At 38.5% G+C, this 10835-nt stretch overlaps 1 protein-coding gene across 1 annotated transcript; it reads right to left on the reverse strand.

Annotated features, from left to right (window-relative positions):
* Window positions 1–163: 163 nt before the first annotated feature.
* On the reverse strand, window positions 164–10569 carry twf1a (twinfilin actin-binding protein 1a). Its single transcript, XM_046859227.1, has 9 exons — window positions 10420–10569; window positions 9024–9101; window positions 7861–8039; window positions 6866–6961; window positions 5061–5165; window positions 4117–4242; window positions 2709–2859; window positions 1178–1299; window positions 164–1075 (listed from the first exon to the last, which is right to left on the reverse strand). The coding sequence occupies exons 1-9, from the start codon at window positions 10442–10444 to the stop codon at window positions 905–907; spliced, it is 1053 nt and encodes a 350-aa protein (XP_046715183.1). The 5' UTR covers window positions 10445–10569; the 3' UTR covers window positions 164–904.
* Between the last annotated feature and the right edge of the window lie 266 nt (window positions 10570–10835).

The raw sequence follows: 10835 nt of genomic DNA on the forward strand, positions 1-10835 counted from the left end.
TAACTGGCCGCATTTTATTTTTTCACTAAATTAAACTCAAAATGCAAATCGATCCCACTCTATAGACGAAACAAGCTCGAGGTTTATGCAACAGCTCTAATACGTACAACACTTGCATAGAAAAAAATACCTTTCTTGGCAAACGGGAACATGAGCACGTGACTGTTGTATAAAAAAAACGATAGTTTTATTGTGATATAAAAAGCGAAAATGGCGAACGTTAAAATACCAAAGTTTGTCAAATGTGAGCATACAGTGTTTTGTGTTGAATGCATCTTATAACTTAGGCCTCATGTAAAAAATACAAAACCTTTTTTTTTTTACATTGAAGTTAGAATTAAAAAAAAAGAAAAAAGAGGGAAGAGAAAGGAAGAAAATGGGTTCATGGAGGTCTTGTTGTTCCTGTTCACATTTCCGAGCTTACATGCTTATGCTAAAGTAGTAACCGTTTAATATAACAATCCTTACTGCACTCGCTGATGATGCGAAATACATGAGAATTTTTTCAATGGTACAAATATAACTTTCCTATAGAGGATTAAGCTCTACCAACATTCATGCTTGTAATTCTAAACATGTCAGTATGTGGTATTTACTGCAATGATGCGGTCTCGTGTCTGATCTATGGTACTGCAGATCAAGATGTAGTCCTGGCATTAATGAACGCATTTCTTTTTTTAAACCAAATTTAGTTCGCTACAGACATGCAGACATGAGGAAGTTCCAATGTGTGCATAGTTCATTATGAGGCTGCTGTCTCTGCTTTGATTCGGGGAGAAAATATACATATGTTGTTTTTTTTTTTAAAGGTAGATAGCTTTATGTAAAACAGGCCTCCGTTGTTTGGAATGTTCCACTGGAGTACACAAAAAATAAAAAGAATGGAATGTGGTTAGATGTGCGTTTAATCGTCAGCCTCCTCGCCGTCTCCAGGATGTCGAGTGATCCTGCGATCGCCTCTCCTTCCTGCGGGGCCTTTTGGTTTAGCGAACGCTTGTTTGTGCGCGTGCTGTTTGGGGTGAACCTCTTCGTACAGGAAGTCGGCAGTCAGCTCCTCGCCGTTATCGATTTCCAACTGCGTAGTGTGAGGGGAAAAAAAACGTGGATGAATTCAAATGGCTTTTATATTGCAGGAAATATATTGTTAACCAACCGCAACCTGCTTAGGTTCTCGTACCTTTTTCACTACTTCCATCTGCAGTTTGTTCTCCACCATGTCTATAAGAGGATTCTTACAGCTGGAGTAAAGCATCCTCTCTTTGATGCTGCAGCTGTAGCCTGGCATCGAGTAAATAAACACTACAAAAAGAAAAAAGGTATACAGATTTAAATGTCTGGTGACCCCAATATGGAAAAAAAGAGAAAACTGCATTCAACTGTTTTTTTTTTTCTCCCCCACTGAATAACACCAACACACTGATTGCCCAAAAGCAATGGAAGAATGAAATGTATTGATATTTGTATTACATTTAACAGCCAATATTGTAGTTTAAATCATAATTATAATAGTGATATAATATGCATGTAATTGTGCTTGGGAATTTATAGACACACCAAGCCAACCGTCAGCCGGCGAGGAATGTTGGGGAGGGGTTTACTGTTATTTCCGGACTATTAAGCGCACCCAAATATAAGCCGCACTCACTGAATTTGACAAAGAGCATGTCTACATTGAAACTAATGAACTTTACACAGGCTTTAACGAAAGACAGTGTCTGTTACACGGCTTGTATCTAAACAGTAGCCTACCAAGAAAGTCATTGTTTACTGTCTTCCTCCTTCCTTTCACAATAATTTCTCTCGGGAGTTTATCTTTTGGCATCGTCGTGCGTTTAAAAATCACCATCGGTGAATCTTTTCTCCCGATGCCGTGCAGCTCAGCACACAGGTGAAGTGTGTTTTTTCATGCCCGGTTGTTTTCAGCGTGACGAATGATTCGCATTTCCTGTAGACAGTCCGAGTGAGCGGCAGGTCAAACGTCAGAGGAACCTCATCCATATTTATGATGTGGTGCGGCCCGATTCAGTGGGAGCGCATCTGATTTAATATAAAGAGTTTCATTGGTTCACCTGAACCCGTTCAGCAATTTCATTGGTCTAATGTTATAGGGCTCAGTTTTTTGGTATGAAGCTTGTGAAACCGGGAAAAACCCAGGAAAAATCCATAAATTAGCCGCTTCATTGTTTAAGCCGCAGGGTTCAAAGCGTGGGGAAAAAGTAGCGGCTTATAGTCCAAAAAATACGGTAGTTTTTTTCACACGTTGGGTCCGGCTGGACCACGTCCGCACGTAGAATCAGCGGCAGAGCTCGTCGATTGGCTAATTAGCTAAGTGAATGAGCACACGAGAAGAGAAGAAGAAAGAAAAAAAAAAAAAAAAAAAAACAGAACGTGCTTGTTGTCATTCTTGTTATTGTTTTTGCAATTTGGGAGACATAAAAAAAAAAAAAAAAAAACGCTAAACAAATCTGGCATTACTGATTACGGCAGGTATTAAAGCTGCTTGCTTTATATATTCACAGTTTTAGCTCTTCCGGTTTTTTGGGGGGTTTTTTTGGATGCCGGATAGAGACTACTGCCACCTGCTGGTATGGGAGAGTTCTCTCACGCAAGTGCAAAACATACATGCAGTTTGGTGTGCCTATTAATTGAAAAAAGCCCCAATTAATTGGTCGACCTCTATTATTTACTTCACCTGTCAAAACACGTACCTATAGACTCCAGATAGTCTCCTTCATGTGTGTGCTTGTAGAGGAAGAAGTGGTAGCGCGCAGCATCTTTAGGAATCCTCTTGGGTAAATCTTTTAGCTCTGTCTGCTCAGTGTTTGACAACATGATGAGCTCCTTTCCAAAATCGATTTTCTGTTGATGAACAACATGGAGACATATACCTTTTACACCTTTTGAAATGACACATAATTGTCTTTTGTCTTCATATTTTATGCATTTAATCAATCATGGAATTCCATCATGGAAGGTATACTCAGCATCCTGATCTCAAAATTCCACGCTACACCCCATGTTACTGAATTCATGGGTGACACATTTGTGTTTTTGTTTTTATATATGATGTGTGATATATAGAAAAGCAAAGTGTTTTAAAATTCAAATAGTTTATATTCAATTCAAGGAAGTGGTTTTGTGGTGTTTTGTGGTTGGACTTTCCTTAAAAATTAGATGGACAGCATAGTTTTAAAATATATTATATCCACATAAATGATTTATCTAAAAAGTAGCATACTGTATATACTTAACATAAAATATATCTTTTTTAAATATTACTTTATATTATAATTTTATTTAATTTTTTTAAAGAGAAAACTGGAGAAAACTGGAGGCACTCAGTTGTACATGACGTAGATGCGCTGTAATAAAATTTTGCATTCCTTAAACTTGGAAACCCAAACTAGTTCCAGCACAGCAATGCCCCTGTGCACACAGTGAGCTCCTTGAAGATCTGGTTCAGATGCTTATGAGAGGAAGATCTTGAGTAACCTGCTATAGAACTCTGATCTCATCCCTACTGAACACCTTTGGGATGAATGTGAAAGCTGACTGGACCCCAGGCCTCCTCACCTACATCGGTATCTGCCTTTCGTAACACCATGGTGGCTGATTAACACAAATATCCACAAGTACACTCCAAAATCTAGTGGAACATCTTCCCAGAAGAGTGGAGGGAATAATAAGAGCAAATTGGGACTTAATGTGGAATGCAATGCTAAAAAATAAATAAATAAATAAATAAATAAAACATACTGTACTTATGACCAGGTGATGCAATACTTGGCAATATAGTGTATGTTATCAGGATTTGCCAAATGAATCATCTGCATATTTTTGTTTGCATTTCCCTCTGATAACGATGCTCGATGCGAATACACAGACTTTGAATTAGTGTTACAGTTAAAGAGTGCTCAGCATATTTCTATTACTGTCTTCTACATCTAAAGCTGCACCTGAATCAATAGTGTTAAAGTGATGCTCAACACAACGACTGCATCCTTCCCTGGCTGCTCCGCTCATCTCTCTCACACCAATTCTGGATGCATAGTGACAATTTTTGGGGCGAATTTACTGCATTTCAACCGTGTTTATGACTGATGTCGTTTGGCTTACCAGCTGGACGTAGTTGAACTGCTTGTCCTTGAACTTCTGCATGGCCTGCATGGCTTCTCCATGCAAAGGAAAAGCCACACCCTGCAGCGTCTGCTGCTTGGTGTCCACACCGATGTCAGTCTGCACCTGCACAAACACATATAGATGACTTTACTAACAGTCTTTTAATAATCTATACACATTAATAATACATACAGGATGTACAGTAGAAGCGACATGCTTCCTCATTCCCTAAACGCATGTAATAAGAAAGAGAGAGAGAGAGAGAGAGAGAGAGAGAGAGAGAGAGAGAGAGAGAGAGAGAGATGAGAGAGATATTTATGTCATACATCCTTAAAAAACTCTTCTGGTACGCCTCAGACCAGTGCAGTATCTTACTCATTTCTCACAGTCACTTCCTTTTTTGCAATTCCTCCTTTTCTGATTGGCTAACATCAAGAATGAGCCCTGGTCTGCTCATTTCCTTATATGGGGATGGTCTCGTGTCAAAGTATTCCTGTTAAAACCCTGGAGCTCAGCAGTTACTGCAAAGGGCAAAACTAACTGCTCTTTAAACATGCATGGGATCATGTTGCACTAAGCCATTGAATAATACCCTCACATACACTGCATGCTCATGGTTGCAGTAAAGACCATGCTGACAGAGATGCTCGTACTCAATCCAGTGTGTGTTTAATCAGCATCTCCTGGAGATTCTATTACCCCTTCATTCCTAACGTTTTTCGTTAACATTTACATTATAAATATTCATATGGCAGTTCATTTTTCTCCAAAATAACTTACAAACAATCGGGAAGGTTGCATTAAGGTTAAACCCTGGCAGCTTAGAAGGGCTGGGATTTTAAATCCTGTCCCCCCCAGCAGCCTCAAGCATTAACAACTGAACATGAGTTTGTTATCCTAAGACTTAAATGCTTCTGTTGACCTAAATGAGTAGTGTATACCTCGCTGAGCTTAATCTGTCGCAGTTCCTCTTCAGCAGCTGTTAGTGGAAGAGGTGCAGCCTGGGATCTGAGGTACTTCTTGTAACCACTCAAAGAAATGTCATCCTGATGAAGAACAGTGGGGAAAAAAACAAAAAACAAACAATGAATCCTATCTAGTTTTATTATTATTATTTCAGGTGTTGGTTAAAGATTTAACCATCTGACGGTATGTGAATTTGATAATTTTGGAACACTTTCACTTCTAGTCAGTGCAAAAAAAAAAAAAGTTGTAGAACCGTTTTGATTCCTCTCACCTTCTTTGTCCTTTAATTTTTTTTTGTTCTGAATGGTAGTTCAATTTCGTTTTTGCTTCCTTTTGGTGGACTACCGTATTTGCCGGACTATAAACCGCTACTTTTTTCCCCACGCTTTGAACCCTGCGGCTTAAACAACGAAGCGGCGGATTTATGGATTTTTCCGGGTTTGTCCCGGTTTCACAAGATTCAAGCCAAAAAAACTGAGCCTCATAACATTAGACCAATGAAATTGCAGAACAGGTTAAGGTGAACCAATGAAACTTTTTATATTAAATCAGATGCGCTCCCACTGAATCGGGCTGCACCACATCATAAATATGGATGATGTTCCTCTGACGTTTGACCTGCCGCTCACTCGGACTGTCTACAGGAAAAGCGAATCATTCGTCACGCTGAAAACAACCGGGCATGAAAAAACGCAGTTCTGAGCTGCACGGCATCGGGAGAAAAGCTTCACCGGTGGTGATTTTTAAACGCACGACGATGCCAAAAGATAAACTCCAGAGAGAAATTGTTGTAAAAGGAAGAAGAAAGACAGTGAACAATGACTTTCTTGGTAGGCTACTGTTTAGATACAAGCTGTGTAACAGACACTGTCTTTCATTAAAGCCTGTGTAAAGTTCATTAGTATCAGTGTAGACATGCGGCTTATAGACAGGTGCGGCGTATTTATGTTCAAAATAAAAATCTTTTTCAAATTCAGTGGGTGCAGCTTATATTTGGGTGCGCTTAATAGTCCGTAAATTACGGTATACACTATATTGCCAAAAGTTTGCGGACACCCGGTTATAAGTACGGTATTTGCTTTTTGAGCAGCCACATTTAGTCACAATTTGATCTTATAATATCTTCCACTCTTCTGGGAAGATGTTCCTATAAATTTTGGAGTGTGTTTGTGGAGATTTGTGCTGATTCAGACACAAGGGTGTCCAGTCAGTTAAGTCAGGTACTGATGTAGGTGGGGTGCTGTCAGAGTTCCAATTCATGCCAAAGATGTTCTACAGGGTTGAGGTCAGAGCTCTATAACAGGAGATCCTCCACTTCAACCCAAGCAAAGCATATCTTAATGGAGTTTGCTTTGTGCACATGGTTCATTGTCATGTTGGAACATGTTCGGGTCTTTTAGTTCAAGTGAATGGAACATTTTATGTTAAAACAGCCAAAAGACCCCCAATACAACTGTGTGCCTTCAGCTTTTCAATAACAGTTCAGGAAAGGACCACATATGGCTGAGAAAGTCAGGTGTCCCAATACCTTTTCCATATAGTGCATGATGTTCCGTTATGATCCAATTGTTTATTAAAAACAATGATATGCAAAATAATTACAGATTCAGATCGATGTTTTAAAAAATGGTGGGATTTTGATGAACGCTTCGACTTCAGAGCAAATGTGCCAGTCACCATTTTTTTTGTTTGCTCTGGATTCATAGTCACGTTAATGTTCATCTACCAGCACGCTACTTACTCCCAAAGCAACCTGATTGTGCATATCGCTTGTACATACCTTCAGAGTGCCAAATATTTCATCTTTAATATGGCCACCCCCAAACTCCTTCTTCACTGTTGCCCTGGTAGCAGCATAAAGCATTTTATGTCTCACCTGTCGGCACACACGAATAATCCAAGAGTTAAATATTAACCAAGAGTAAATAGCATTTTTTTTAATCCACAGCTACACCATCACAATACTGTATTTCATATTAGAACAAATGACCACCAAAAGAAATAGTCTCTTATAAGTGTACGCGAATGTGCTGTGACATAATTGTCTGAATTGTCACAGTTTGGTGTGAACTGAAAATAAACTTAACAAAAAAAAAAAAAAAAAAAGAGGAAAATGAATGAAAGAAAAAAAAAAAAGGAAAAAAAAACAATGAACAGCTGTTGTGTTGTTGTGTTTAGGACACAAGTGTGAGGCTGACAACGAACTGAAACTTCTTCGTAGAAACTCCATATAAGAACTTGCTGCATAAATAGCCTGCACTGATATGAGGTTAGCATCTGTGAGGTGCATGCGAGCATTCAGGAAACCAGACACCATTACTTAAATACTAAAGCAGCAATAGAGAAATCCGTATATGGCCACTGGCCTGTGACCTCGGCTTCCTTTTATTTTTTTTCGCTCATTACACCAATCGATATATTTGTTTTATTTTTATGGAACAGCAGCGCTAAACTCCGACCTGTAGACATTCAGACTTTCTGAAACATCTAAAGCCACACCTAGAATTTTGTTGACAAGTCAAAACCTGTTCCCTGCTCTAATTTCATTGCAGCATAGACATGTTCTGTTCGAAAGCATTTTTCTTTGTGGAACACCATTTGCTGCATGAACTGATCATCATCCCACCTTCATTTTTTTTTTAAGCTGTATAAATTCAGAGAAATCTACTCAGAGAGGAATCATGAAGTAAATAATTCTCATCGTACGTCAGTCTATCTGGCATTTCCGATCCATTTAGAACGACGCAATCTTATCAGATATTGAAATTCTCTTACAGCAGAGTGATCTGGTGACCAGGCGATGAAAATCCACTCGTGTCCTTGACTATTAGTAGAGTCCAGTCTATATAAAATGTAGCAGGGTAGATCCTTATCAAGAAGAGGGAGAACTAAGGAATTGTAGTCTTCCTCCCAATTCTGGGATGCCCGCTTGGATTCGCTGAGTACTAGCTGTTCTATAAAGCACAAAAAAACACCATCATCAATAATCATCAATCTCATCAGGATTCCATTCAGATCAATGAGGCAACAGATATTTATGTTACTACATTACTCTATTTCTTCAAAATAAAAAATAAAAAATGGTTTAAAAGACAAGCAGCTGTTGCTGAAATGTATTTCTTTAAATAACAGTGGATTCTAGTGAAATTAGATACTATACAATATTACAATGCTGCATATGACCTCAAAACTGGACGATACAATAATTTAGTAGTTGTGAAAATGAATGCTAGTTTACTATCAGCTCACTAGCTAATGGTGAAGATGTCAGGGGAAAAAAAAATCTAGATAATCTGTACTCCATCATCAGATATGAAAATTAGCACTTATAGTGAAATCTTTGTTTTGTGTCAGTAGTATATCAGTATACACTAGCACTGTACAACATCATTTGTCACTAGGGTTGTGCAATATATCACTATAATATTGATATTACGAGACATGATTTTGTTTGACATTAGTTTGGCGGTTTTATTAAAAACAAGTTGTGCTGAAAGGATATCGAATAGATGCCGTGGTACTAAATAGATTTTTTCTTATGTAAATTATATATTTTAATTTTGCATTATCTTAGAAATGTCCTGAAGTACCGCAATAATTTATTTTTGTCATATTGCCTACATGTCAAAACAGGGGCATTTGCAATGCACATATGGGATACACAATTGTTTTTTTTGTTTTTTTTTAAAGCAGCCTTATTACAAAAGTACTAAATGTTTTATTGTATACGGAGATGATAAGACATTTCGGAGGACTCACAGACCTCTGTGATTGATTGTGCGTTCTCTTATGACACAGCAAATAACTATGACGCAGTAATCAGGCTGTCCGATGTGAGCCTTCAAATCTTGAGCTACGCATAACCTGGCCATAAATAACACTTCCAACAGAGTAAAGATTGTGAATTCCTAACGCATGTGCTTATAGTGTCTCCTTACCATCTTTGATCACAATCTTCAGAAGTCTATAATCTCCATTCCTGGCTTTGGCAAAAATATCTTTCACCTCCTTCGAAGCTTAAAAGTAAAATGGATAAAATGCAAAGAGTTAAACAACCAGTGAAAAAAAAAAAATTCCCATCATGAGCTTCATTAATCATTACGTTACACATCAGATGCTGAATTCCACATCTGTATCACATCTGGACATAGTCTGACAATCAAAATATGTTTACTTCTTAAAAGGCTTTTGTAAAACGCCACGTATTTGGAAGCAGATACAAAATAAATATTCATTTGTATATTCATAATTTCCTGCCTGATGTGAACCTGGACAAGATTATTATTATCACTGTTATTTAGAGCACAACAATAGTTTTTATTTTCTGATTGCTGGGGTTTTTTGTTTGCTCATTTTCTACGGCAGCATCTGTTGAAAAGCATGCAAAACGAAGAATTCTATTGTACAAGGATGCATTTTAGATCCAATTGTGTTATTTTCAATCGTTTTAGATCCAGTCGTTTTAGATCCAGTCGTTTTTTTTAGATCCAGTGGTTTTAGATCCAGTCATTTAAAGATCCAATCATTTAAAGATCCAATCATTTAAGATCCACAAAACATATTAGACCCCATCATATCAGACCCAGCCGTGTTCGATATAAGCATGTTAGATCCAATCATTTCAGACCCAATCATGTTAGATATAAGCATTTTAGATCCAAAACATGTTAGACCCCATCATTTTAGACGCAACTGTGTTAGATCAATGACGTTAGATCCAATTACTTTAGACAAAATCGTTTTAGATCCAATCACGTTAGATCCAAACATTTTAGATCCAATCACGTTAGATCCAAACATTTTAGATCCAATCAATGTAGATCCAAACCACACCATCAGCTAGAGCTGCTCTTTCCTAAATCTGAATCACTACACATGTGCATAAGTTTACTAGGGTAGTTTTGCAGATATCATGGCAGTTAGTGAGTGGGTGGGTGGGTTATGTCCCATCCCCTGGTACACTGTTGCTTATGATCAGGCAGGTATTTGTGGTGGAAGTGAGCCAGCGGTGTGAGCGAAGGCGTTGCCCACTTCCACATCTCGCGATCAGAGCTCAAGCAAACACAGATTTGGTCAGCTATCTCACGGTTTGAATGAGGTGCTAACAGGATCGCACCATCACTTATCTCAATCAGAATCTCCAAACTAGCGCACAGACACAATCCACTCAAATGTCTTAGAGAGCGCTCGCCGCTACTCTCCCTCACTGTCCCGGATCAGCTAACAGACAGGCGGCCGGCGATTTCACACTAAATCTCCACGAAACTCGAACTGCTTCCCAAAAAAATACATCATGCAAAGAAATAAAGGACACTTAGATATAAGGCGCGGTACCTGGAATTCCAGTTTGATGAGACATTTTTCTTATCCGAGGCGAGGGCTTGATGTCAGAAGGCGAAGAAAACCAGGAAGAAGGAAATAGAACGCGGGGCACGTGACCGCCTCCGCTTGGCGACGTCACTCGTCTTTTCTCCAAACGCTGTGTGGCAATTGCGCATGCGCAGTGTAACGAGTATTCACTAGAGACGGGCGATACGGTTTTTTTTCGAACCGATACCAAGTGCTTTCGAGATCGATACCGATACCAAGTTTTTTAAAAGCATACATCAGGTATTTCGTTGTTAACATGAAACAGAAGACTGGGCTTTGTTATGTTTGTTATTATTGTTTAAATGCTTCATCCTTTATTTATTTGAATATATAATACATATTTCTACATTCTTTCTCCTTTATAGGTTTGTAAAGGAATA

This window comes from Silurus meridionalis, chromosome 10 (genome assembly GCF_014805685.1).
Source record: "Silurus meridionalis isolate SWU-2019-XX chromosome 10, ASM1480568v1, whole genome shotgun sequence".
Lineage (NCBI taxonomy): Eukaryota > Metazoa > Chordata > Actinopteri > Siluriformes > Siluridae > Silurus > Silurus meridionalis.

What these genes read in the sequence shown, in the direction of transcription:
- twf1a (XM_046859227.1), bottom strand. Translation starts at nt 10,444, where the DNA reads ATGTCTCATCAAACTGGAATTCCAG. An exon ending in GAAGATTGTGATCAAAGATG is followed by an intron (nt 8,040 to 9,023) that starts GTAAGGAGACAC and finishes TGTGCTTTATAG; the next exon opens with AACAGCTAGTACTCAGCGAA. An exon ending in GGTCACCAGATCACTCTGCT is followed by an intron (nt 6,962 to 7,860) that starts GTAAGAGAATTT and finishes GTGTGCCGACAG; the next exon opens with GTGAGACATAAAATGCTTTA.